General features: G+C 41.0%; 2 protein-coding genes across 3 annotated transcripts; both read right to left on the minus strand.

Moving 5' to 3' along the window:
* Window positions 1-766: 766 nt before the first annotated feature.
* On the minus strand, window positions 767-8,983 carry LOC114769303 (pannexin-1-like). The gene is made up of 6 exons (XM_028962194.1): window positions 8,734-8,983; window positions 6,925-7,064; window positions 6,672-6,850; window positions 4,576-5,077; window positions 1,260-1,413; window positions 767-1,079 (listed from the first exon to the last, which is right to left on the minus strand). Exons 1-6 carry the CDS (start codon window positions 8,915-8,917, stop codon window positions 1,024-1,026), a joined length of 1,215 nt encoding a protein of 404 aa, XP_028818027.1. The 5' UTR covers window positions 8,918-8,983; the 3' UTR covers window positions 767-1,023.
* A 5,987-nt stretch (window positions 8,984-14,970) lies between these two features.
* rpap2 (RNA polymerase II associated protein 2) lies at window positions 14,971-27,255 on the minus strand. 2 transcript variants are annotated; one of them, XM_028961914.1, is made up of 12 exons: window positions 27,150-27,255; window positions 26,277-26,322; window positions 24,188-24,290; window positions 23,360-23,458; window positions 22,887-22,952; window positions 22,678-22,766; window positions 22,521-22,556; window positions 21,550-22,282; window positions 21,252-21,337; window positions 18,100-18,180; window positions 17,563-17,631; window positions 14,971-15,322 (listed from the first exon to the last, which is right to left on the minus strand). In XM_028961914.1, the coding sequence occupies exons 1-12, from the start codon at window positions 27,181-27,183 to the stop codon at window positions 15,172-15,174; spliced, it is 1,593 nt and encodes a 530-aa protein (XP_028817747.1). In that variant the 5' UTR covers window positions 27,184-27,255; the 3' UTR covers window positions 14,971-15,171. The 2 variants fall into 2 exon arrangements, with proteins under 2 accessions (XP_028817747.1, XP_028817746.1); XM_028961913.1 differs by having other exon boundaries at window positions 22,887-23,105.
* Window positions 27,256-27,273: the final 18 nt, after the last annotated feature.

Genomic DNA, 27,273 nt, shown 5'->3' on the forward strand with positions numbered 1-27,273 from the left:
CAAAGCACACATTTAGAGAAATAAAATGATGTGTGTGTGTGTTATTCCTTTTTATAATAATATTTATTATTTTTTATTATTATAATAACAGCTCAAGGAACAACATCTTTGTGCACTTTCTAAAGATTTTAGTTCTGTTTTTGAATAAAGGGTTGGAAATGAATGCTTTTCTTGTGTTTTTATTTTTTCATCAGATTCTCTGATTAATCAAAAAATATATATTATTATTATTATTATTAAAATAATAGTTGCAGCCCTGAAGAGAATAACGTGGCAAGAAATGTATGCATGTATGTATGTAAAGATTACGTGCTGCATGTTCTAGTCACCTGTGATATGCCACGTAGACATAACTCAGGCCATCATGGAGCGTTTGGTATTACTATCATAGTGACTTGCTTCCCACCAGTTTGTCTGAAAGTTGAGTCGTGGCAACTGGACTTTCTTTAATGTAGAGACGTTTCATTCTGCATCCACAGAACTTTGTCAATCTTCAGGGAAGTTGGCTTGTGCCCACAAATGTATCCTCCAGGTTGGTTTCACCTCACTCCTGCCTTGTCCTTTCAGACAAATTCACCTGGATGACTGAGAACCTTCACAGACATATTCCCACCAGTTGTTTTTTCGAAACCAATAAAGCAGTCCATAAGCTTAGGAAATTCCACTATTTCATATCTTGCTTTAAATGATTTGAAAGGAGGATGAAATTATGTGGAGAATAAATCTGATTTTCATAAAATGATTGAATGGTTTTAAGGCAGGAAAAAATGGTTCTGAATAAAACACTTTATTACAGGTAACTGGGGTCCTTGATTATAGAAAAATACAGTCTAAAGAAGAACCAACAAAACAGTCAGATAAAACATGGAATAAATGAATAAAAAGACAAGAACGTACAGACAGGTGACTGAATGACACATTGCCAAATAACTGATAATCAACTCCCTCATAGGCCCGGTGCCAATCAGAAAATGTCCTACACATTGTTCCAAGAGGTCAAAACGTTGAAACCATGGACATCAATCATGACAAATAATGACTGTTGGCAGCATCTCCAGTTTGCAATAGAGGGGACATTTCTGAAAAAAGAAAGAAAAAAAAAGGAAATACACTATTTCCTAGCAGAAACTTTTACTCCAGCCCAATTCCTCAGGTATCAAGGACATTCAAATGATTTAAAAGGAACATTCTGCCAACTTTTATCTAAATGAAAGTGTGAAGAATTGAAATGAGTGAGAAACACCAGAAGAAATACGCACCTTTCATCTCTGTGCCATTTTGAGCTTTTTTGCCTGAGAAAGTGGAGGATGGAGCCAAATTCCCATCAACTGTGTCAGTTTTCACCTGGCCAAGTGTCTGTAGCAGCAGCATCGTGTCACAGCCATCATCACGCTCTTTCAGCATTTCCAGCACCTGAAACAACCCAAATATACAACAAATACGGACTTCACATTTCATGATGCATGAACATTCCACGGTCACAGTTATGCACTACCAGTCAAAAGGAGAAAGTGAAGTGATGAATCACTTTTTTCAGCCGCTTGATGGCGGCTTTGTTCACTATTCTCATCATCAAGAGCCGCTTGAAAAGGTGCTCATTAACATGAGTGAATGATAAGAAAAATTGTTCAGCATGAACCTTCAGGTCTGTTGGAAACCATCCCTTTGAGGCCGGTTGCAGACTGAACTTGGCGAGCATGGTGCTGTAGTCTGAAACCCACTTTTATAGGGCGTGTACAACTTAACCTGCTGGGCCTGAACATCTCCCTCTGCACCTGGAACAGCATCTCCAGCACCACCCCACTGAGCACTGGAGCTCCTCAGGGCTGTGTGCTCAGTCCAATATCCCACGACTGCGCAGTAATGCACAGCTCCAACCACATAATCAAGTTCGCTGATGACAACCGTGGTGGCTCTCATCAGCAAGAACGACGAGTCAGCCTACAGAGAGGAGGTACAACGACTGACAGGCTGGTGTATGGCCAACAATCGATTTCGACCTAAGTCCATTTTAAAATAAATAACCAGTGTTCTACTCAGAATAGAGCCATGCATGGGAAATGTAGTTTAAAATCACAAATCTAATTGCAATGGTGATACTCACATTTTTCCTTGTTCAGCCCCAATCCATTCTGGAGAGAATTTATGAGGTCCAGCACTAATGTTGGAAAAGAACTTCTGGCTCACACTCTCCATTCAAGATGAGTTTGATGGTTTAGGCCTCTTCCACACCAAATTCAGTCAACCCTGTCTTTACAAATCTTTGTTTTGTGCATTGTGGCATAATCAATGCTGGAATAGAAAAGGCCCTTCACCAAATTGTGTGCACAAACCTGAAAGCATGGTGTCGCTATAGCGATACAATGGTGTGAAAAAGAATATCGATATCTCTAGCCCCACCCAGGCCTGATTAATGCCACACCTCTTCTCAATCAAAAAATCACTTAGACCTGCCTGACAAAATCATGTAGACCAAAAGATCCTCAAAAGCTCAACATCATGCAGAGATCCAGAGAAATTCAGGAACAAATGAGAAAGTAATTGAGATCTGTCAGTCTGGCAAAGGTTATAAAGCTATTTCTACAGCCATTATACACAAAGCCATTATACACAAATAACCAAAATATGGAACAGTGGTGAACCTTCCCAGAAGTGGCCGGCTGACCAAAATTACCCCAAGAGCCCAGAGACGACTTAATCACAAAAGACCCGACAACAACATCCAAAGAACTTCAGGCCTCAGCTCAGTGTTCATAACTCCATCAGAAGAAAATGACTGGGTTGTCTCTATTTCATCAGAAAAAAATCTTCAAGACAGTGGTTGGGGCAATCGTGATGTAGCAGGTAAGTAAGCTGACCCATAATCAGAAGGTTGTGTGTTCGAATCCCGAACCAGCAAGGTGCCACTGAGGTCCCCTTGATTAAAGCACCATCCCCACACACTGCTCCCAGAGTGCCAGTCATGGCTGCCCACAGCCCTCCATCTCTGAAGGTAAAAGGAAAACATTCATCTAGACTCTTCTCCATCTTGGCCCCTCAGTGGTGGAATGAACTTCCCCTCGAGGTCAGAACAGCTCAGTCACTGAGCACCTTCAAACGACAGCTCAAGACCTTCCTCTTTAAAGAATATTTAGATTAAATTGTAATTTTCTTGTCAAACTTTGTGTACAGAATCTACAACAGAGTGAATTAAATAGATGTATTCATAGTTGGGGTCCTAGTGAACCGGAATTGATCTCTTCATCGATGGTAACTTGAAAGCACGTTGTAAGTCGCTCTGGATAAGGGCGTCTGCCAAATGCCGTAAATGTAAATGTAAATGTAAATGGTTAAATACAGAGGACACATTTCGTTGTGTCACACATGCAGTGTTTCACAATGACAATCAATTACTTTTTTTTTAAAGACTGTTGGAAAAATACTCTGTTCATTGGAACATTTTGGAGTAAAAGAACATCAACAGTAAAATATGGTGGTGGTAGTGTGATGGTCTGGGGCTGTTTTGCTGCTTCAGGACCTGGAAGACTTGCTGTGATAAATGGAACCATGAATTCTGCTGTCTACAAAAAATGAAGGAGAATGTCCAGCCATCGTGACCACAAGCTGAAACGAACTTAGATTCTGCAGCAGGACAATGATCAAAAACACACCAGCAAGTCCACCTCTGATTGGCTGAAGAAAAACAGAATGAATACTTTGTAGTGGCCTAGTCAACGTCCTGACCTGAATCCTATTGACATGCTGTGGCCTGACCTTATAAAGGTGGTTCATGCTCGAAAACCCTCCAATGTGGCCGAACTACAACAATTCTGCAAGGATGAGTGGGCCCAAATTTACATTTACATTTATGGCATTTATCAGACGCCCTTATCCAGAGCGACATACAATCAGTAGTTACAGGGACAGTCCCCCCCAGGAGCAATTTAGGGTTAAGTGTCTTGCTCAGGGACACAATGGTAGTAAGTGGGATTTGAACCTGGGTCTTCTGGTTCATAGGCGAGTGTGTTACCCACTAGGCTACTCCTCCACACTTAATACTTCACTTAACCACATTTGGTGTTTACACAGCAACACAGCACATGTGTACACATCAAAATGTGTCCTCTGCATTTAACCCATCACCCATAGTGAGCAGTGGGCAGCCATGACAGGCGCCCGGGGAGCAGTGTGTGGGGACGGTGCTTTGCTCAGTGGCACCTTGGTGGATCGGCAACCTTCTGATTACGGGGCCACTTCCTTAACAGCTAGTCCACCAATGCCAAATCAACGTCCTGTGTTGTCTTTGACTAATATCTGAAACATTTAAATGTGACCAACATGGAAAAGAAGTAAATACTTTCTCACACCCCTGTATGTGTGTAAAACTGGGGCAGAATGTCAACTTGATAAGAGGTGAACATGTAGCTCCCAGAGATTTCGTTCTGAAATAGTTGAATTTTATCACCATCATTAATAAGTGACTGGTGTTGCAGTTATTGGCAATCTTTCCATTTTAAACATAAATCCCAAGAGACATTGATCTAAAGACTAATACTTCCATGCTTCCAAGGACAGAAAACTGATCAAGGTATTTACCTTAAGACATTTATAGGACTTCAGTTCAGTGAGGTTCTCCTGCAAGAACAGCAGGTAGAGTCCCAGGTCGTCCCAGGCCCTGCGGCTGAAGTCCAGGACGCCCAGGGTGGGCAGGAGCTGGTATGGCCGCAGGAAGTCCTGGCTCTGCCGCATTGGGACCAGAGCTGCATACACACATGCAGGCACCAGCGCCACATAGACACCCAGATTAATGTAGCTGAGCAGCTGGAACACGCCCACTGCTACAAGTTTACACTGGAAACTGGGTGGAAAACTTGTGTCATTTTGTAAGATTCCTGTGTTGATGCTGCAGGCAAACTCGTCAGCTAGTGATGCGAGTCGAATATAATATCCCAGGTACAGGCAGGCCAGGATGAGGAAAAGCAAGGTGAGGCTGCGGCAGATCAGGTAAAAAACCAGCATGGAGCAGGACAAGCGCTTCGTCATCAGATACTGCTCCACCAATGGGTACTTAAATCTGTCACTCAGGTCTGGTACTGAACTGCAAATAAAAAAAGACAAAGAACATGTAAAAAAATGCATCCAACACAAAACTTTTACACATTAGAAAAAAAAGTGACCAATTTACTGAAAATTGATTCCACTGATTCATTTTATTCATTGAGCACCTTTAACATATACACTACATCCAGCAAGTATTCATAGCATTTCACATTCTGCAGTTATTCAAACATTTATTAGATACTTTTAAATGTATTTTACAGACCTTTGTTATACATAATTAAATTAATTTAAAAAATAAATCCATTCAAAATTCTACATACAACTCCTCAAAATGACAGTGAAAAGAGTTTGGTCTTTGGTCTATTCACAGCCTTTGCTGACACTTTGCAAGTGAGCTCAGCTTCCTCCTGTTTCCATTGATCACCACGTCTACAACCTGACTGGAGTCCACCGGCGGCAAATTCACACACATTTCTATATAGATGGTCAGAGAACAAACCAAGCTATGAAGTAGACTATGAATGAACACATGTGGAGTTATGTATTTATGTACTATGTACACGCATCGAGAGAATGCCAAGAGTGTGCAAAGCAGTAATCAGAGCAAAGAAACTAGAATATAAAACATGTTTTCACTTATTTCACCTTTTTTGTTAAGTACAGAACTCCACATGTGTTCATTCATAGTTTTGATGCCTTCAGTGAGAATCTACCAACGTAAATGGTCATGAAGATAAAGGAAACACGATGAATGAGAAGGTGCGTCCAATTTTTGGCCTGTACTGTACAAATACTACTACACAAAGGGGCAGTGGTGGCCTAGCGATTAATTAAGCGGCCCCATAATCAGAAGGTTGCCGGTTTCAATCCCGAGCCACTGAGGTGCCACTGAGCAAAGTACCGTCCCCACACACTGGTCCCCGGGTGCCTGTCATGGTGCCCACTGCTCACTCAGGGTGATGAGTTAAAAGCAGAGGACACAATTTGTTGTGCTGCACTGTATCACAATAACAATCACTAACACCACCGTTACAACTACAGCTTCAGGGATCTTCAAGTGGACCAGTAGCATCATCATGGACACGTAATCTAGACCATGACACTGACTACATCCTGGACTTCTCCAACCCTACAACTGTAGGACTCATTATATCATATCCAACCCTGCACTGACACCATTTGCAGGCTCACTCTACCCTGGAAGGGGGTCCCTCTCTGTATCACTCCTTCCCAAGGTTTCTTCCTCTCTTTTTTTTCTCTCTCCTAGAGTTTTTTTTTGTGTGGAGTTTTTCCTTGTGTGCAGAAGGGTCAAGTGTGGGGGGTGTCAACTGTAGGGCCTGTCAAAGCCCATTGAGACATACTGTATGTGATTCTCGGCTAAGTAAGAAATAAATGATGTTGAACAGAGAGGCCAGTTGAGAACTTCTCCTAATTGAAAGCAATTTGGTTTTCACAGATTGACCACAATCTCTTCATCTTTTGATGATGATATGAGATTTTCTATTTCTTTACATTTTGCCACAATTTGTTTTCCTTTTTGCAGATTCAAATGCCAAGTTCTTTGTGATTGAATTTGATATATGTGGGGTTGTATTTAATATATGTAGGTGAGGCTAGTGCATGTGTCTTACCCATATGTGTCTGACGTCACAACTTTGGAAGCAAGGTTGATGGCACGGTTGTAACATCTGTCAAGTTCTTGCAGGATGAAGGTGAGGTCAGAGAAGAGTGCTGGTGCCGCCAACAAACGCCACAACAGGGCAGGAGAGTAAACACACACCGCCACCAGCAACAGCACATACGGGAAAAACTAGAGAAGACGATACGGATCAAACCAGAACTGAGAGAGACCTCATATCTGAATGTGAGTGAGTTAGTGGGCACCTTATGCAACCACAGGGGAAGGCCTGCCACATCTCCACTTGTAAGGTGCTGTGTCTGCACCGCAGCCCAACAGAAAGAATCCACATACATTGCTTGCCTCCATGAGAAATTTGAGGGAGAGAAACAACTGATCTGGGTTCCTAAACAGATACAGAGATTTACAGGCACATTCTGTATACAGACGAAAACCAAGAAAGACCTTCAAAAAGTGTTCCACCACAAGGTCAGAAATGGCCACAGATCCCTGATCCATGTGGCTAGAGTCTAGTAAGGATCTAACAGGCCACGTTACACCAACCAAGAAGCGGTCTGCATTAACATTAGACAGGAGCTCAGGTCACGCCCTCTAAACAGAAATCAATCACATTGTACTAGAAATCTTTCCACAGCCTCTTCTTTTTGTTCTTCTATTTTTTTTGTGCTTATTGACAATTCAATTTGTGCTTATTGACAATTCAGACTCCACCTACTGACATCACAGGTTCTCGGGACCAGACCAGCAAAGTTTAGGGTTCAGAATAGCTGAAAATATTACTGCTGGTTTGGTGTGTATCTGGCTGCAGAACACATTCGTCCTGCTATCTGCACATGAGCAACCAACACAGAGGAAGAATCAGCATGTGTCCCCTATCAGGGGACGTCATGGCCCCAGGAGGCACTATGGGTAGAACTTGTGTGATGCTTTTTGCCATTCATGTGGATGTTCCTGGAATCCACTCCTCATTGGAAATGGCGTTCCCTGATGGCAGATCATGCCTCATTCGATGGCTCAAGCCGGGTTGTTTAAGGTGTAGAGCTGGTATCCACATTTTCCAGATCTTAATCCTATTGATCTTATGTGGGCTATGCATGATCCATCAAGATATAACCTCACAATTTGGGCAGTTTTGGCAGCAAACAAGGATCTGCTCAGTATTAAGAATGTGATCTTAATGTTCTGATCATGAAAGATTCTTAAATTGGAGTTAAAAGAAGGATTTGAAATGGTTTTCTTCAGTAAAGAACAGAGCATCTGGTGGGAAGTAGTAAAATCAGAATGAACATTTTTTATTCTATTCTATCCAAAATATGATTCCTTACCATATATCATTTGAAAGGCATTTTCCACCCTTCTGGGGGGTTCGTTTACATTTAAGGCATTTGGCAGACACCCTTATTCAGCGCGACTTACCATGGATGAAGAGATCAATTCTGGTTCACTAGGACCCCCAACTATGAATACAATCTTTTTATTCACTCTGTTCTAGTTTCTATACAGAAGTCAGACAAGAAGAAGGTTACAAGTTCTCTAAATATTCTCTAAAGAGGAAGGTCTTGAGCTGCCGTGTGAAGGTGCTCAGTGACTGAGCTGGAAGTTCATTCCACCACCGAGGGGCCAAGACGGAGAAGAGTCTAGATGAGCGTCTTCCTTTTACCTTCAGAGATGGAGGGACCAGGCGAGCAGTACTGGAGGCTGAGTATACGAGGTGCAGTGCGAGGTGTAATAAGGGCTGTGAGGTAGGATGGTGCTACTCCATGTTTGGCTTTGTAGGCCAGCATCAGTATTTTGAACCTGATGGTGCAGCTACTGGGAGCCAGTGGAGGGAACGTAGCAGAGGGGCGGTGTGGAGAACTTGGGAAGGTTGAAGAGCATTTTGTATGAGTTGTAGAGGTCGGATGGAACATAGTAGTAGACCTGCTAGAAGGGAGTTACAGTAGTCCAGTGGCCTGGGTTGATAGATAAGTGCGGATCCATCACATATGATTGTGATGTATCAGGTCATTAATGCTCATTAGAAGAAGTGGAGCAGCAGGAAGACGGATACTGACCGACAGACACCTCCTGCGCGAACGCCAGGCTGATCAGGACGAGCGGCAGCGCGACCGCGACGCACGACGTCAGTTTGTCCAGCGACAGCTCCAGACGGACCGTCCTGTAACGCGCCGCGTCCGGCGGATCCTTCAGGACGAAGTCCGAGAACACGAACTCTGTAGCCACATGAGCGATGGCCATTTCCTCCAGCGTCAAGCTGCAGATCTGCAGCTTCCGCGTCCAGGCCGTCCGTCAGCCAATCAGATCGCTGAGTTTCACACCTGCTGCCACCTGCTGTTACCTGCTGCCACCTGCTGTTACCTGCTGTTACCTGCTGTTACCTGCTGTTACCTGCTGCCACCTGCTGTTACCTGCTGTTACCTGCTGTTACCTGCTGCCACCTGCTGTTACCTGCTGTTACCTGCTGTTACCTGCTGCCACCTGCTGTTACCTGCTGTTACCTGCTGCCACCTGCTGTTACCTGCTGTCACCTGCTGCCACCTGCTGTTACCTGCTGTCACCTGCTGTCACCTGCTGTCACCTGCTGCCACCTGCTGTTACCTGCTGTTACCTGCTGTTACCTGCTGTTACCTGCTGCCACCTGCTGTTACCTGCTGTTACCTGCTGTTACCTGCTGCCACCTGCTGTTACCTGCTGTTACCTGCTGTTACCTGCTGCCACCTGCTGTTACCTGCTGTTACCTGCTGCCACCTGCTGTTACCTGCTGCCACCTGCTGCCACCTGCTGTTACCTGCTGCCACCTGCTGTTACCTGCTGTCACCTGCTGTTACCTGCTGTTACCTGCTGTTACCTGCTGTCACCTGCTGCCACCTGCTGTTACCTGCTGTTACCTGCTGCCACCTGCTGTCACCTGCTGTTACCTGCTGTTACCTGCTGTTACCTGCTGTTACCTGCTGTCACCTGCTGCCACCTGCTGTTACCTGCTGTCACCTGCTGCCACCTGCTGTTACCTGCTGTCACCTGCTGTTACCTGCTGCCACCTGCTGCCACCTGCTGTTACCTGCTGTTACCTGCTGCCACCTGCTGTTACCTGCTGTTACCTGCTGTTACCTGCTGCCACCTGCTGTTACCTGCTGTTACCTGCTGCCACCTGCTGCCACCTGCTGTTACCTGCTGCCACCTGCTGTTACCTGCTGTTACCTGCTGCCACCTGCTGTTACCTGCTGTCACCTGCTGCCACCTGCTGTTACCTGCTGTTACCTGCTGTTACCTGCTGTTACCTGCTGCCACCTGCTGTTACCTGCTGTTACCTGCTGTTACCTGCTGTTACCTGCTGCCACCTGCTGTTACCTGCTGTCACCTGCTGCCACCTGCTGTCACCTGCTGTCACCTGCTGCCACCTGCTGTTACCTGCTGTCACCTGCTGTCACCTGCTGTCACCTCTGCAATCGATGCTCGCTCGTCCACTGAACGAACTCCTCTGCAACAGGCAAGAATAAAAGCAGGTGGAAGTCGGACTGGTATGATGTTGTGATCCATTCGAAAGTGAAGTGATTTGTCACATGTGATACACAGCAGCACAGCACACACTCTCAGCACATTCAACCACACTCTCCTGACCACCTGGCCATTCCTTCTCAGAATAATCTGGACGTGGTCCGGGCACTCTGTCATCTTCTCCCTCGCACTGCTTCTCTTGACACACCTTCACTGTCCACAGCTTTCTCAGATTATCATTGACTATGTTTGCTCATCTTAACTGCACAAAGAGAAGATCTTTTTCTTCTTGGAAGATTGCTTGGTAAATGTCCGTTATTCTGTGTTGAATGCTACAAGATTTAAGCATACACTTGAATTAGTTATGATTATGAAATATCATATATCAATTAAGTTATGTATCATGCAAATATTATGATTATTCTGTATATTCAGTGTATCACAATACAATGAATACAGTTTGTTTTGGATATGTTTGGCTATAAATGTCAGGACTGTTGAAGTCATGTGGATTCCAGGGAAGGGTCAAGTCTTGATCATCACCGTTTTCACCATAAATAGGTCCAAAGTGTATTTCAGAGTCTTCAAGAGATGCTTGGATGGCAAGGGCAAGAGAAGGATCCTTCTCATCATTTAACATCTGGTCTGCATCTTGGGAATTTAATAAAATACATTCTTTTTAAAACATACGATGTACTCACAGGTGTCATAGACAATACTATTTGTGCCAATTATAAAGAAAAATATTAATTGTTGTTATTGGGTTTTCTGTCAAAAATGACCTTTTTTTTTTTTTGCTGAGTGCAATTTGAAATGATTTTCTTTTTTACTTTTGATTGAGATTGACTCAAAACAGCATTATTTTATGAAACAGTTCAGTCCCAACATTCTGCCTTCCCTGAGCGTTGTGTTGAGTTTGGCAGACAGCTTAACACTTTCTTCTAATGAGAGACAAGCTTCTTCCTTCTGATGTTTATTGTCTTCCCAAATGATTCGTTTTTGTAAAGCTGAAATACATAAATCAGTTCACACCTTTACAATAAAACATGTTCAATGCTTTAAACTGCTTATAGAGTATGAGACCATATTTCTACAGTTCTCATAATGAAACTAAATCATTTGTATCCAAAAAGTGAGCAAGTGAGCAACTTAATGCCAAAGTTTAGTAAGAACCAGCTAACACAATTTATCAGTCACAAGCAGCGAGATGTAATAAACCACTCTACCCAGCGCTGTCTCGGGGCTATGATGACGTCTACATCGCAGCCGCTGGGCTACAGTTCCAATGTGACTGCGATCAAGGTCATCAGGGGTCTGGATGAACGGTGTTTAACCAGCGCAGTGAGGATAGGTGTGATATTCAGGAAACACAAAGATTGGACTGTGGTGGAATGAATGAATGAATGAGATATACACATGTACAATAAGATTGAAAGCATTTCCTCTAGTGCAGACATGGGGCAGTGGGGGCCTAGCGGTTAATGTAATCAGAAGGTTGCCAGTTCGAATCCCGATCCTCCAAGGTACCCCTGAGCAAAACACCGTCCCCACACTCTGCTCCCCGGGCACCTGTCATGGTGCCCACTGCTAGCTCAGGGTGATGGTTAAATGCAGAGGACAAATTTCACTGTGTGCACCATGTGCTGTGTATCACAAATGACAATCACTTCACGTTATCATGTAGGACAAATGTTATGTTTTTTTTGTAAACATCTGATTTGTAAATAAATATCCATTCTTGACATTCAGGCTTGCAACACATTCCAAAAAAAGTTGGGATGGGGGCAATTCAGGGGTAGTAATGCGGTATAACAACTAAATAATGATGTGATTTGATGTTAACATCTGATTGCCGTCATGATTTGGTACGAAAGGCCTACTCCCTTAGGGCAGAGGATCACTAGTTTGCCACCAAGTGCGGGCAAAAATCTTTGAAATGCTGAAGAAAAATGTTTCTCAAAGAAAGACAGGCAGATATTTGGCCATTCGTCCCTCTACAGTGCATAACGTAGTGAAATAAATCAGGGTATCTGGAGAAATTACCATACGTAAATGCCAAGGGTGCCAAGCCTAAACTGAACGGCCGTGATCTCCGAGCCCTCAGACGGCACTGCGTTAAAAACAGTCATTTATCCATAAGTGATATAACTGCGTGGGCTCAGGACAACTTCAGGAAGCACTACTGTATGTAGTTACTTAAGGAAACGCAGCTAAAACTGTACTGTGCCAGAAAGAAGCCCTACATAAATAGTGTCCAGCAGCACCGTCCACTTCTCTGGGCTTGGAGGCATCTGGGATGGTTCCATGTCTGGAAACATGTATTGTGTTCAGATGAATCGTTTTTTCACTTACTTTTTGGAAGAAATGGACGCCGTGTGAAAACGACCATTCAGACTGTTACCAGATACAAGTCCAAATGCCAGGGTCTGTCATGGTATGTGTCAGTGCCTTCGGTAACCTGCACTTCTGCGATGGCACCATCAATGCTGAGAAGTATATCTCAGTTTTGGAGGAACACATGCTGCCTTCAAGACGTCTTTTCCAGGTACATTTCAGCAAGACAATGCCAAACCACATACTGCGTGCATAATAAAGGCGTAGCTGCGTAAGAAGAGGGTGCGGATGCTCGACTGGCCTGCCTGCAGCCCTGATTCTCCTATAGGGAATTTTTGGCGGATTTTGAAACGAAAAATGCATCAACAAAGACCCCGTACTGTTGTGCACGTAAAACGTTGTTTGCAGGACGAATGGGACAAACTAACATCTGCAACACTGTGGTAAATGCTGTATTGTCCCAACTTTTTTGGAATGTGTTGCAGGCCTGAATGGCAAGAGTGGATATTTATTTACAAATCAAATGATGTTGACAAGAAAAAACATGAATTATTTTGTGTTCATACTGTCTGCAAAGAAAGTTCCCTTTTTTAATTCACATTTTCCAGCCTTTTTCTGATTTGGGGTTGTACGTGTAAAATAAATATTGCCTTATTTACATGCACAGTAATGATTGTCATTTGTAGTGTGGAGGAGAGCCTGAGCCCCTGCGATTGTGTGCGCTTCCATCTTGAAAACGTCCCTACGTTCTGAGTGGGGGGTTCAACTGGTCAAGGCTTTTCCCATCTATACTTTATTTTTTTTGTTCTTTTCTGATGGCACAGATGCATTTCAAGATGACTATGCCAAGACTCCTATGGCTCTAACTGTAAAAGAATACTTCAGGGAGCATGAGACCACATATACCTGGATCATTTTGGGGAAGATTTGTCATATTCTTGTTGTCTTTTAGGCTCCTCTCCCAGACTTTGAGTTAGGCTGCAGTGGAGAAGGATGGAGTTTTTACATTTAAGAGGATGGTGGCGACCAGCTATCTTGCAGACATCCTTGGTGCACTGCTTTGTGGCATTCGTACGTTTTTTTTTTTCTTCAGTATAGTGTATGGTTCTGTTTGGGCGGTACATTTATTTCTTTGTTTTAGCGTCATCCATGATCCTCGCCATTTCACTACTATACACACTGTGAGTAAATAGCCGTTTTTTGCACCAAATTGGGTCTACTGGTTTCCTCCCACTACAATCAGCACTGCCATTCCACCCTTGTTCCCCCTTGACCCCAGACCAGAAGGGTTTGTAAGTTTATTGAAGCAGGTGAATACATACTGCAATAAAAGCACATTTTTTGGTAGGGCAGTGCCTGAAATGAATTTAAAAAATTTAAATAGATGAATAGAATTAATGGCACAATGGTGGGCCCACATGTAAGAGGTCGGCCATTGTGTTTCAGGGTGTTCACACTGTCTCCACCAGCCACTTCCTATTGCTCAAAGGCACAAATGCTCCAAGGAATCGTGACTTCAGTGGAGAAGTGCTGAAGGATCGGAGAGATCAAGGTGATGAGTGATTGAGGTAGGAGGGTCTGACCCTTCGTTGGCTTTCTGTATTTTGAAACTGATGCAGGCACCTGGTGAGTGACTTTTTTTTTATTGGTGGAAGCACCCATTGTAGACAGGACGTGGATGTTCCTGCCTCACACATACAATTTGATTTCCTAGATTCTGTCTCACAGTTGAAGTGTACCTATGATGAGAATTACAGCTCTCTCTCATCTTTTTTAATACTTTTTTGCCCCACTCTATCTAGACGTTGTCTAGAACTGTGAGTAAATAGCCGTTTTTTGCACCAAATTGGGTCTACTGGTTTCCTCCCACTACAATCAGCACTGCCATTCCACCCTTGTTCCCCCTTGACCCCAGACCAGAAGGGTTTGTAAGTTTATTGAAGCAGGTGAATACATACTGCAATAAAAGCACATTTTTTGGTAGGGCAGTGCCTGAAATGAATTTAAAAAATTTAAATAGATGAATAGAATTAATGGCACAATGGTGGGCCCACATGTAAGAGGTCGGCCATTGTGTTTCAGGGTGTTCACACTGTCTCCACCAGCCACTTCCTATTGCTCAAAGGCACAAATGCTCCAAGGAATCGTGACTTCAGTGGAGAAGTGCTGAAGGATCGGAGAGATCAAGGTGATGAGTGATTGAGGTAGGAGGGTCTGACCCTTCGTTGGCTTTCTGTATTTTGAAACTGATGCAGGCAGCTACAGGAAGCCAGTGGAGGGAGCTCAGCAATGGGAAGGTGTGGATTAGCTGGAGAGGTCGAGTGGTGCTAAGAAGATCAGCCAGGAATTAATTAAAGTAGTCCAGTTTAGAAATGACCAAAAATTAGACAAGTATCAGAGTAGGATTAGAATCCTTCTAAGTGTTAGAGAAGAAATAGACATGAGCAAGAGAGATCAACCTGTTTACACCAGTGAATAATTATTTTTTATTCATTCATGAGGTACATTACATTTTATATACAGATTATACAGATCACAAATTATGCCAAAATGTGTTTTTGTGTTCAGCTTGACTTATCACAAAAAGAACTCACTTCTGATAACTGAGAGCATGTGGTAGAATATTTGACAGGCAAGTCAAAGATATATCAACCTAATTACCATTAACATATTGACCTCAGTGGCTTGAAGATCAAAATGAGGCTGTAGAAGTTCTGGGAACTTAGGTGCATCATCTTGATCAGCGATGAGATATATTCAACTGCAGATGGGCTGTTGAGACTTTCCTTCAAGAATGGCAAGACCTCCCCAAGTCTGACAAAACAAGATTTTTTCAGCATGGTCACCCAAGCAGTTCTTTACTCCACAATACCCAGACTAAACAGTTCTCTGGTCAGTAGGTTTCTTTTATACTTCCTCCATTTCAGTCTTGCAGGAAAACATTTATTACTCACCCAAATTTGCATTTTGATTCAAAGGCTGCCAGTCTTTAAGTACAGAAAAGAACCAAATCTGACAATGGACATCAAAAAAGAATTGGAGAATTGATTGATATCTGTGCCACTAGGAAATTAATGTGAATCTAAATGTATTTACTTGGTTCTGAATTGAAATGGTATTTATTACACCTAAACATGTAATGCTCTATACTTACATTTTCACTTCTCCCAATTCAGTTTATGTTTAATGAGACTATACAGGATCGTGAGGAAAAGTAATCAAGAGTAAAACTAATTTCTATGTTAATGCCAGTTCTGCCAGTCTGGGAGAAAACAGGGGAAGTGTATGCCAGTGTTACATATCATGGATGCAGCAGCCCCAACAAAGCTGTGACCCAACAAAGCTGCACCACCGAATAGCCAATAAGAAATCTAGCAGGTCATGTCATGTAGACCTGCTAGTCCGCCCTGTCTATGAGGCACCAAACTCTGCAGGCATCAGTGCGCGAGAGAGGCCGAGTGTGTTCAATGTGCTCCGCGCTCAACTCAAGTTTTTTTTAAATAATCTTTTAGTAACCGACTTTTATAGATTTAATCAACTCAAATATACACCATTAAAATTTGGCCTATATTGTGATTGGCTTTAGAAGTCCATAAGCAGGTTGTTGATTAGACTACATAGCAGCTAGTCAGCTTTGTTTCACCATAATTAAAGCTGAAGAAGCCTTGAGTGTAAACCAGAGTCCTTGATCACCTGCTTAATGTTAGAACTGGACTGGTCCAAATTCCATTTCATTCAATGTAAGTTGTATACATGAATACATTATAAAATACAGTGGTGCGAAAAAGTATTTACCCCTCTCTTCTTTCTTACTTTTTCCATCTTAATCACATTTAAATGTTACAGCACAATAAATGTTACATGTCAAAGACAACACCATTAAGTACTATTTTTTTATTAAGGATTTTACATGGCACTGTGTGATAAAGTGATTGCCCCTTCTCATAGACATAGCTAAATAGTGGTTCATCACACCTGAGCCCCACCCAGGCCTGATTAATGCCACACCTCTTCTCAAATCAAAAAATCACTTAAATAAGACCTGCCTGACAAAATCATGTAGACCAAAAGATCCTCAAAAGCTCAACATCATGCAGAGATCCAGAGAAATTCAGGAACAAATGAGAAAGTAATTGAGATCTGTCAGTCTGGCAAAGGTTATAAAGCTATTTCTACAGCCATTATACACAAAGCCATTATACACAAATAACCAAAATATGGAACAGTGGTGAACCTTCCCAGAAGTGGCCGGCTGACCAAAATTACCCCAAGAGCCCAGAGACGACTTAATCACAAAAGACCCGACAACAACATCCAAAGAACTTCAGGCCTCAGCTCAGTGTTCATAACTCCATCAGAAGAAAATGACTGGGTAAAAACTGGCCTGCATGGCAGTGTGTCAAGATGAAAACAATTGCTGAGCAAAAAAACATTAAGAATCTTTTGGAAAATTGGAAAAATACTCTGGACTGACGAGATAAAAGCTGAACGTTTTGGAAGGTGTGTGTCCCATTACATTTTGGCATAGAAGTAACACTCCAGTTCAGAAAAAGAACATCATAGCAACAGTAAAATATGGTGGTGGTAGTGTGATGGTCTGGGGCTGTTTTGCTGCTTCAGGACCTGGAAGAATTGCTGTGATAAATGGAACCATGAATTCTGCTGTCTACAAAAAAAAAAAAAAAAAGTCCTGAAGGAGAATGTTGCTCGTGACCTCAAGTCCACCTCTGGTTGGCAGAATGTTTTCGCAAAAGCTTGATTACAGTTGTTGCTAGTAAGGGCGACCCAACTAGTTATTAGGTTTAGGGGGCAAGATATGAATCAGAGTTAATGCCCAAGTGGCAGTGAACTACTTTCAAGCACTTAGTCTACTTTTAATTTTAAACTGCTGGAAAGTACGGATTCCCCTCTGGGATAAAGAAAGTATCCAGCTATCTAATGCTCAGGTTTTAATATAAACAATTCACAATCTAAAACAATTACTCAACACATAACACATAACTCAACATAACTGAAGTCCCTCATACAAGCAAGCAAAAGAAACAAAGACTTACAATATGAGAAGTACCACTGCAATAAGGGTCCATTCATTGCTTTTGTGAACTATGTTTGTGCTTGAGAACCTGTAAAAGATTAAAGAAAAAAAAAAAAAAAAAAGGTCCAGGTCTCCGATGTCTTAATACGACTGAAACACAATTCTTGTCATAAAAAGATGTTTTACTGGCTGCTTATTTTATATTTATAAAATGGCTAATTGAGCTGGGTAATTTGGCTCAACACCAACACCAAAAGACCACAAGATGTAAATCATTGGCAAGGTCAGATTAAAGTACACAAAACCATATAGAAATTTGCCAAATTATTTATAGGTTGCCAGTAAATAAATGTATTGGGTGTGCAGTATTTTTATTTATGACCTTTAACTATGGATTTAAGCATTACTTGTCATTTTAAATTATATTTAAGGCTTAAACTATTTAAGACTTAAGGATCTGCGGATACCCTAGTAAAAGGAGTTTTTGTTTTGGGCACAATTGTTATGAATATATGAGGAATTTTTGTGTGCAGATTTATGAAATGATGTTACTCACCTGAAAGTTCTAACCAAGCAGTAAAGATCTTTGGTGATCTCACTCATGGAAATTCTCAAAGGTCCCACAATGTTCTTTAGGCTTTGTTTTCCCCAAAGAAAAAAAAAAAAAAAAGTCAAATCTTTGCTCAGAGATAATGTGGACTAAACAATGTACCATGTCTGAATCTTTTGACATTTCAATAAAAGCTTAATTTGTGGATAATATTACTAGTCTTACCCACCAACATTTACCAACATTTTCCAACAATGTGGTCTACACTTTTTAAAATTCAGTCAACATCATAACTTTTCTTTAAATGTCTACCACCTCTATTTTTAAAATGAGTATTCTGGGTCTAGCATTTTCAGCCTCAATGTCTGGTAAAAATGGAATGAGACAGGGGAAAAGTCAATGCTTGAAACAAAACCCTTTCTTGTGATTACTGCTTGAACGTGCCTCATGTATGAAGAAACTACACAAAAGTCTTGCTCAGGTTTGTTTCCACACATATTCCATATATTTTTGTTGCACAATAACCACATATTTCAGTATCAGTAGCATCATAATGGACACATAATGTAGACCATGACACAGGACTACAATTTGGACTTCTCCACCACTACAACTGTAGGCCTTTTTCTCCTATTGGACAAATCATCCCCAACCCTGCACTGACACCAATTGCAGGCTCACTCTACCCTGGAAGGGGGTCCCTCTCTGTATCACTCCTTCCCAACGTTTCTTCCTTTCTTTTTTTTCTCTCTCCTAGAGTTTTTTTGTGGGGAGTTTTTCCTTGTGTGCAGAAGGGTCAAGTGTGGGGGGTGTCAACTGTAGGGCCTGTCAAAGCCCATTGAGACATACTGTATGTGATTCTCGGCTAAATAAGAAATAAATGTTGTTGTTGACATACAGTCTTCAAATCCTGATTGTTCCGTGGGTTCTATGGGCTCCTTCTACAAGCTTTAGTTCTTTCCATAATTTTTCTATATGATTCTAGCAGCTTTATTTTCTTTCTCTGAAAGCAACGGAGTATGGCTGTTTTTTTATTCACTCTGGGTTTCTGCAGGTTTAAGGAAGCCAAATTAAGGACATTTCAGACCCCTCATCAGGGTCATCAACTACATTTCTCCAAGGGCCAGAGTTTTCCTCAGAAGACACTGTGAGGGCCAGATACTCTTAAAATACAATAGAATTTTATCTTAAGTCATATGTTTTTTGATAGATTAAGTTTCCTTTCAGATTCTTTTTTTTTTCCAAATGGTTCATATTACCTGTACTTCAGCAAAAAATCATATTGTGATCACAGGAATCAATATTGCAATATGTGATACGATAAATGGTTCTTGCTTGCCTGACTGAAAATGTAATGATTTGGGGCAGCGGGCCCGTAATCAAAAGGTTGCCGTTCAAATCCCAAAACGTGTTCACATTCTACACTTCTAGAGGTTGCCAGTAATATATAGTCATGTGACAAAATTAGGACACCCCATTAAATAATAAGCTCTTTTTAGGAAATGTTCACATATCAATGTCCAATCATGTTTTTATGTATGTCTGGAAAAGAAATTGACTTAATTACAATTAAACAAATTTTTTTTTTTTTACACATCAACAAAATGTGAACAAAAATGTATATTTTAATGGAGGAAAAAATGAGGACACCCTACCCCCTAATAACTAGTGTTGCCCTCTTTGGCTGATATAACTTCGGTGAGATGCCTTTGGTAGCCTTTTACGAGGCTCTGACATTGATCAGAAGAAAGTTTGCCCCACTCATCAACACAGAATTCTTTCAACGGTCATATGTTTGAGGGCCAATTTCAAGTCACCCCACAGCATCTCAATGGGATTAAGATCAGGGCTTTGACTTGGCCACTCCAGGACTCTCCACGTCTTAGTTTTTAGCCAGTCCTTGGTGGATTTGCTGCTATGCTTTGGGTCATTGTCATGTTGCAGTATCCAGTTCCGCTTTAATTTTTTTGCAGATGGTTTCACATGTTCTTAGAGCACCCTCTGATACACAGTAGAATTCATGATGATAATGAGCTGGCCAGGTCCTGTTGCAGCAAAGCATCCCCAAACCAAACCTTTCACATTGACAGTAGCCAGAGCCTGCTGTAGGGCCCGTGATGACATTTTAGGATTTTTGATGACTTCTTTGAGCATCTTACGGTCTGCTCTAGGGGTCAATTTGCTTGGACGGCCAGACCTGGGCATGGTGGCAGTTGTTTTGAACGTCCTCCAAATGTAAACAATTTTTCAGATGGTGGAATGGCTGATGTGAAATTCTTTTGAGATCTTTTTAAATCCCTTACCAGTCTCATAGTGGCCACAATCTTCTTTCTGAGGGCATCAGACAGCTCTTTAGATCTCACCATGGTGCTCACTTCAACACTTTAACAGTCAGGAGCACACCGAACAAATCTGAGGTTTAACCAGGGCAAGACTCCTTTACAATGCTGGGTAACAATGTATTGATCATATGTGGGATTTTAACCATTTTAAGTGGGATTGTTATTATTATTGTATTATGGCATCCACAGAGTTCAATTTTGGTCTCATGACCAGACTATATTCTCATGAACCATAATTTGAAACTGAACCAATATGAAGGATCACCTTCTAGTTACTGGTACATTTCAGCTGGTTTTGTGAATTTCCATGACTTTTGGCACCTTTCTTTCATCACATGTTCACTACTTTTCCCCCCAGAATCATTCCATTTAATGACACGTAACATAATGAACATCTGTGGTTTGATTTTTTGCATGTTTTATACATTTTTATATACATATGAAACTGTTAAAACAACTTCATATATAAGCCATCTAACTTCATGCCATATGCAGCACAGCCTGATGTGTTTTATTTGCCCCACAATTTAAACGTTACAGCTTTGAACACTTCTTACGTTGGTTTAATTTTCTAACACTCTGGTCAATGCCAGAGTAGAGTAATTCTGGACTTCTGCTTGCAGACTACATTTAGCAAGACACTAGGTTCCAGAGGCTAAAACAATATTATTCAACCACATGGCAATCTGTTTAAATAGTATTACTAAAAATGCTGTTTTTCTTATAAATGATCTTGTATAAATGAACCAAAAGGAGATTCCATAAATCATAACACAAACCAAATCAGAGGATTTGTGAACCCCTACAAATACTAACCATCTGTTCAGTTTGTCCACAACTATGCGCTTCCGGACATGTTGAGCCACTGGGTCCACTGGTGGTAGAGGGAGGTCCTTAACATCCTAGGGTATTGTGGATAAAAAATATGTAACTCATGGGAGAGACACAGGATCTAAACTAGCTGTAAGTAGCAGTGGTTGTTAGACTACTGCTAATATACTAAAAATAGAAGTTGATCAACCATCTTATCAAATTTTATCCAGTGAATATCTTGCAAACACCACAATTTGGCAACGTAATCAAATAAGTACTCTAACTATAACAGGTGACTGACCTTTGAAGGTTCCTCTTGATTCTCCTCTTCAGCACTTCTGTTGCTCTTGCAGTAGAGTCTGAGCTCCATCTCCTTTCTCTCAGTTGCTCGATCTTTGTATTTTTGTATTGTATTGATCTTCAAATCTTCCTCATACTGTGGCAGAGTGCATAAGGTAGATATTGTTTCATCAGTACCATAGAGAAACATCATGGTCTCCTCTGTCTTCCACTCTGTAAAAGTGACTTTTAGGTTGTGTAGCAGGTCTTGTCTGACATTATTTGCCAATGTTCCATGGCCTTTCATTTTTCTGCAGAGTTCCACTCCACACCTCCTGCTCATACAGACCTGGGTGATATTCAGACAACCATCAGGAGTTTGGTGGCTACAGTCAGCTTGTTCAGAGCCCTGTGCACACTCTGAGCTTTGAACATTTACTTTGCACTGACTGAGCAGCTGACTGGTGTCTTCCAGAGCCTTGCATCCTGCTGTATTCACCATGGAGCTCATCATAGCATCAAACTCAGATTTGTCCTCCATGTATTTCAGGTCCTGGGTTGTTTCCCCCCAATGCACTCGAGCTGTTGACTTAGCCACCAAACTAGAAACAAATTCTTGCTCATCATCATCAGCACTGTCACTGTCTGTGGAAGACTGGCTGTGGTTTTCAAGGGCATCTGAAGGGCGTGGCTCCTCAATGTCAGCCTGTCTGACTGGTGGGTCGGTCAACTTTAACTCCAAACCAGCAATGCCTCTAAAGGTGGAAGGGGGAATAATTAATCTTTAGACTTAATTTATGTCCATGAATTACCATCCAAGACAAGAAGATCACTGTAGTCAAACATAACTTTAAATCACTGAAATCTGATCTGCATTAAGGCAATTAACAAAAAATAGATTCTATGCAATCCTAACACTTAAATAAGAATAAGCATTGATCATTCTTATTCTCAAGTGTGCCTATATGCTTCAAGAAACCCCAAAAGGCATACCCATGCCCTTTCTTCAGTAGTTTAATATCTGGAGGCCTAAAAAGAAATAGAAAAAGAGAAAACATTATTAATTCTATTTATTCTAATACATTTAAATTATTTCACATCATTTAAGTTCATGTATGAACAACAAAGTAAAAAAATGGCATTACAATACCTCTCTTCTTTCCGCAACCATAAGGGAGTCTTTGATATTTGAACTTCAAAAAATTTTGATGCTTTGAAGCAGAAATTTGAGCAAAAGTACTGAAACATACAGGATTTTTTTTTTTTTAAACGAGATAGACATTGATCAGCATCTATATCTATGTTTTAGTATATGTATATACATAGAATATATACTATGTTTAGTATATGTTTTAGTACCTTCCGCTCAGTGATGTCGTACACTTTATTTGCCTTGGTTGAGATTTTATATCTTTGTTTCAGTACCTTTGAAAGAAGCACACTGTTATAAGTACATAAAAACGGAACATGAAATGTTGGGTGCCCAGTGTCAGAAAATGAATGGTCTGGTCCTGGCTGGAAGCAGTTCCAAGTAGGTTGAACTGAACATTCATGAACTGTTCCAAATACTTTTTCTGCCTGGTGTGAACATGAAAAGCAGAAGAATCCAACAAATTGCTTTTTAAAATGATTTGCATGCAAAAAAAATAAATAAATTATAGCACGATGTAGGTTATGTCATAATAATAATGATCATAAAATTGGTGCAGTAATGGAAAACAAAAAAATGCTGTTTTGGAAAATCTTTATCAACTATAAGAAAAATTACAGTAAAAACAGCAGTCACTTAGCGTAATTATGAAATATGAAAAAAAAAAAAAAACTGTGCTTACATTTTCAACTTTATTTGGACAAACAGGATATCCACAATGCCTTGTGATTGATCGCTCTTCTACAGTGTCCTTATAGTTGGCAGGAGTAATTAACCATGCCTTAAAAAAAAGACAGACATTAATTACTATATTAAACTTAATCATTGTATTAAAAGTTGTACAAAACACAGCTATTCTTTAGTAACAGTGACACAAATGGCTCTATTTTCAACTGGCACTAAGTACAGTGCTACACAGTGACCTATTCTGAATCAAGGTGCATGCTGAAGTCCTAATTTCGTCTTTGGGCAACACCAAAATGATAATCAGATTATTTTTTATCAATATTGGAATCATAATTATTAATCACAATCATTCATTATCTTAAGTTAAACACATTTTTTATTTTAACTATTCATTTTTGATTCAGATTTTTGGTGGTAATGCTGATCCACTCTTATATGTCACCCTGCATTCCTCTTTTTTTTTTAAATGTATTTACATTTACCAGACGCCCTTATCCAGAGCAACTTACAATCAGTAGTTATAGGGACAGTCCCCCCTGGAGACTCTCAGGGTTAAGTGCCTTTCTCAGGGACACAATGGTAGTAAGTGGGATTCGAACCTGGGTCACCTGGTTCATAGGTGAGTGTGTTACCCACTAGGCTACTACCACCCTATTCTGTTGTGAAATCTGTTCACAACAGCCATTTCTATCCCTTCTGCAAGATCTAGCAGCACCTGACCTTCTGCTTTCCTAATTGATACCATATCTTACAATCACCTCCATTTCCTTTACCAATATGCCCAATGAAGTCCGCTCCAATTTCCACCAGTACTAGTACTTACACAGTCAATCAGGACCTCATCTGACACACAGTCATCCAGCAGGTGCTCCACTACTTGCAATGCTCTTCGTTCTGACTCCAGTCTGTCCCTCTTGGCATTCCCACTGCATAAATAAAACCACATATGGACAAACTTTACATACTGATTGCGTATGTTTTTTGGGGTTTATAATGCTGTGCCAAACTGTCCCCAGTTAAATAATTGCATTAGGATACCATATTGGAACTGACTACTAATGCACATTCAGACTACAGATGGCATTAAAAAAAATTGATTGTATGTGTGTATTGATTGGCATATTATTTCATTAATACTTTTTGGGGTTTTATGTGACAGCTGATTATTAAAATGTGCGCTTTCCAATACGCTGGGATCCAAGCCTATTCTATTTCATTTGAATTTTTTTCAAGAAGAACAGCGTAAAAGCCATTTCATCTCTGCCAGTTTTTGGTTCTTGACATACTTAAAATAAATCAAAGGAGTGGACCTTCTTTTTCTGGGCTACTCCCATTAGGGGTGGCCACAGCAGATCAACAGTCTCCATTTGCCTGTCCAGACGACTGTCTTCCTGGTGTCCACACCAACCACCTGCATGTCCTCTCTCAGCACATCCATAATCCTCCTACTAGAGCTTCCTCTTTTCTGCTTGCCTGCTAAAACACTCATTGTGTCTCCTCTGCATTTTTTATTTCTTTTTTTGCCCCCTGCTGTTATGCAGATGACAACTGTACATCTCCCCCAGACGTGGAGAACACATTCAAATAAAATCGAGAATTGTATACTGGACATTAAAAAGTGGCTGAACATGTTAAATTTGAAAAACAGAAATACTGGTACTTGAACCTAAAGCTGACAGAAGGAATCTACCCGACCTCACAGTCAATATTGATGGGACACCATCATATGTACAACCGCCAATGACTTCACAGAGATCTATATGCAACATTTGTAAGACTGCATTCTTTCATCTACGTAACATTTAAAGGTGAGATGAAACCGGCACATGCATTTGTAATGTCAAGAATCCACTACTGCTCTACTTATTGGAAGCCCTGCATAAGAATTCTAACTGATAAAACTGTTACTGTTGACTTGTTAACAGAGTACTGCCCTACACAAGAGAATTAACAAATTCTCAGCAGGTGGACGAGCTTCCTGCTTTGGAACTGCTAATGTTCGGTAGTCAAATGCAGTCTGAGATAAAGACACTCCTAATCTGTCACTCCCCCTTCCCATCCAGATTCTCTGGATCCAGACAGCAAGCTGGTGCCAAAACACACCATCAATGGTGCTGAAGTTAAAGGGACATCACCATGAAGCAATTTCATCATAGTGTATATCCATATACTATGGATACCTACTTTGCACTACCTGAAAATATGGACAGACCGTGTCTTTAATGAATCATGATGGACAAACCGTACAAACCCTGCTCTCATTGCACACCCACTCTCAGAAAGGATCAATTGTGGGGGTGTCAAATGTTGGGCCTGTCAAAACCCATTGTGCCACATACTAGTAATTTTTAATTTAAATCCAAATTAAGACAGTGGCGGATACCCTGCCCTTTGGATATGACGCTGAGCCACGTGCTCTCAACTTCTTTGGTGGACCATAGCGAGGTCTGTTCTGAGTTAAACCGCTGTATGGTCTAGGCCACTGTGCTACAGCTCAGTTTCAGGGTGTTGGTAGCTTCTAATAGCTGAGGCCTTATCTTTAGTTAAAGCAGTAATTCCTTTTTTGAGATCCTCAGAGAGTTCCATGAATAGCCATGTTGAACTTTCAGTGTCACAAGGCAAGAATTAATAAAACATTTGTGTAGGGTGTAGACTCTAATGTGAGATACTATAAGTATTGCAAAAAGCACATTTTCAGTTTTTTGATAATTAAAAAAATATATATATACAAACATTTCTGTGTGCATTTTTCTAGATAATCAACCATGGTGAATCATTATACCATTTATCAAATTGCAATCCTATGTCACAGTTCTAACCTCAATAATTGCAATATGACTTTCCTTAAATCATGCAGCACTAGGATTTTAATAAAATCGAATTCAAACAAATGGAATATTGAGGAAACATACCTTTTAGCTTCATCTTCTGCAATTCCTTTGTTGGCTAGATTACAACCTATAAAACAATTCATTTGAATATGGTAAGAAACACAGATATAATTCATACAAATTAAACATAATTTGCTATTCAATTCAATGTGTATGAAATAGCTTCACATCTCAAACAATTGTACAGGCCAAAAAGCTACTCAGCCCTGATAGAAGCTGGCACAGAAAAACGTGTTGAAAACCATTCCTTACTATCCCCCTTAATTTACTACATATGTGGAAATTACAGGTCAAGTATTGCACACCTTGCATTAACTAACAATTGTAATTTCCAGTGCTGGTTTTTTAAAGAAGTTAAGACAATTAAGACAAAAAATGCGTTTGAATGATAGTAGCAAAAAGCAATGGAAATTTTATTTATCCAAATATTCACAATGTTAAGTTATATTTATTAAAGTTATAAAAATAAAAATGTAAACATTAGTATACATTTGAGTAACTACAGTTAGTGTAGTGTTTATATTGGTGTACTTGGTGGACCTGCCACTCGCAATATGGCGGATACGCTGACGTATGAAGCCAAAGGGCAACGATGAATCAAATTGTTGTTTACGTAGACCGAGTCCTAACGAACCAGAATGTGAAAGCCCAATGCGTCAAAATGTTAGAAACAAAGGTCACAAAGTAGCCAGGCTGCATGTGTTACTAAAAGCCATCACTTATTCACGAGTTTGGACCAACACAGCGACCATCCGGTTCCCAAACTTACTTTAACAGGTCGAAACATCATTTAACCATGGAATAGAATCGTTAATAGAATATTTGAGCTGTAGCTTCATCGGTAGCAAAGCCAAAGATAACAAGCGGAGTTAACCTAACTGGAATACAACAGACCTTTTTGGTGCGCTTTCCCACTGCGGTTCTCCATGCTTGGTTGTGGCTGTCAATGCCGGCGGCTACTCGACGGACGCGCATGCGCAACGGTTGGTGGTTGTTTCTGCGCATGCGCGCGCATGCG

Source organism: Denticeps clupeoides, chromosome 19 (genome assembly GCF_900700375.1).
Source record: "Denticeps clupeoides chromosome 19, fDenClu1.1, whole genome shotgun sequence".
Taxonomy (NCBI): Eukaryota; Metazoa; Chordata; class Actinopteri; order Clupeiformes; family Denticipitidae; genus Denticeps; species Denticeps clupeoides.

Excerpts from the sequence above, each read along its gene's own strand:
- LOC114769303 (XM_028962194.1), bottom strand. The coding sequence starts at position 8,917 with ATGGCCATCGCTCATGTGGCTACAGAGTTCGTGTTCTCGGACTTCGTC. Across the intron at positions 7,065-8,733 it reads CGCGCAGGAGGTGTCTGTCG|GAACCCAGATCAGTTGTTTC; the intron begins GTCAGTATCCGT and ends GTATCTGTTTAG. Across the intron at positions 6,851-6,924 it reads TTCCCCTGTGGTTGCATAAG|TTTTTCCCGTATGTGCTGTT; the intron begins GTGCCCACTAAC and ends CGTCTTCTCTAG.
- rpap2 (XM_028961913.1), bottom strand. The coding sequence starts at position 27,183 with ATGGAGAACCGCAGTGGGAAAGCGCACCAAAAAG. Across the intron at positions 23,459-24,187 it reads ATGAGGTCCTGATTGACTGT|GCATGGTTAATTACTCCTGC; the intron begins GTAAGTACTAGT and ends CTTTTTTTTAAG. Across the intron at positions 22,767-22,886 it reads ACGACATCACTGAGCGGAAG|TACTTTTGCTCAAATTTCTG; the intron begins GTACTAAAACAT and ends TGTATGTTTCAG.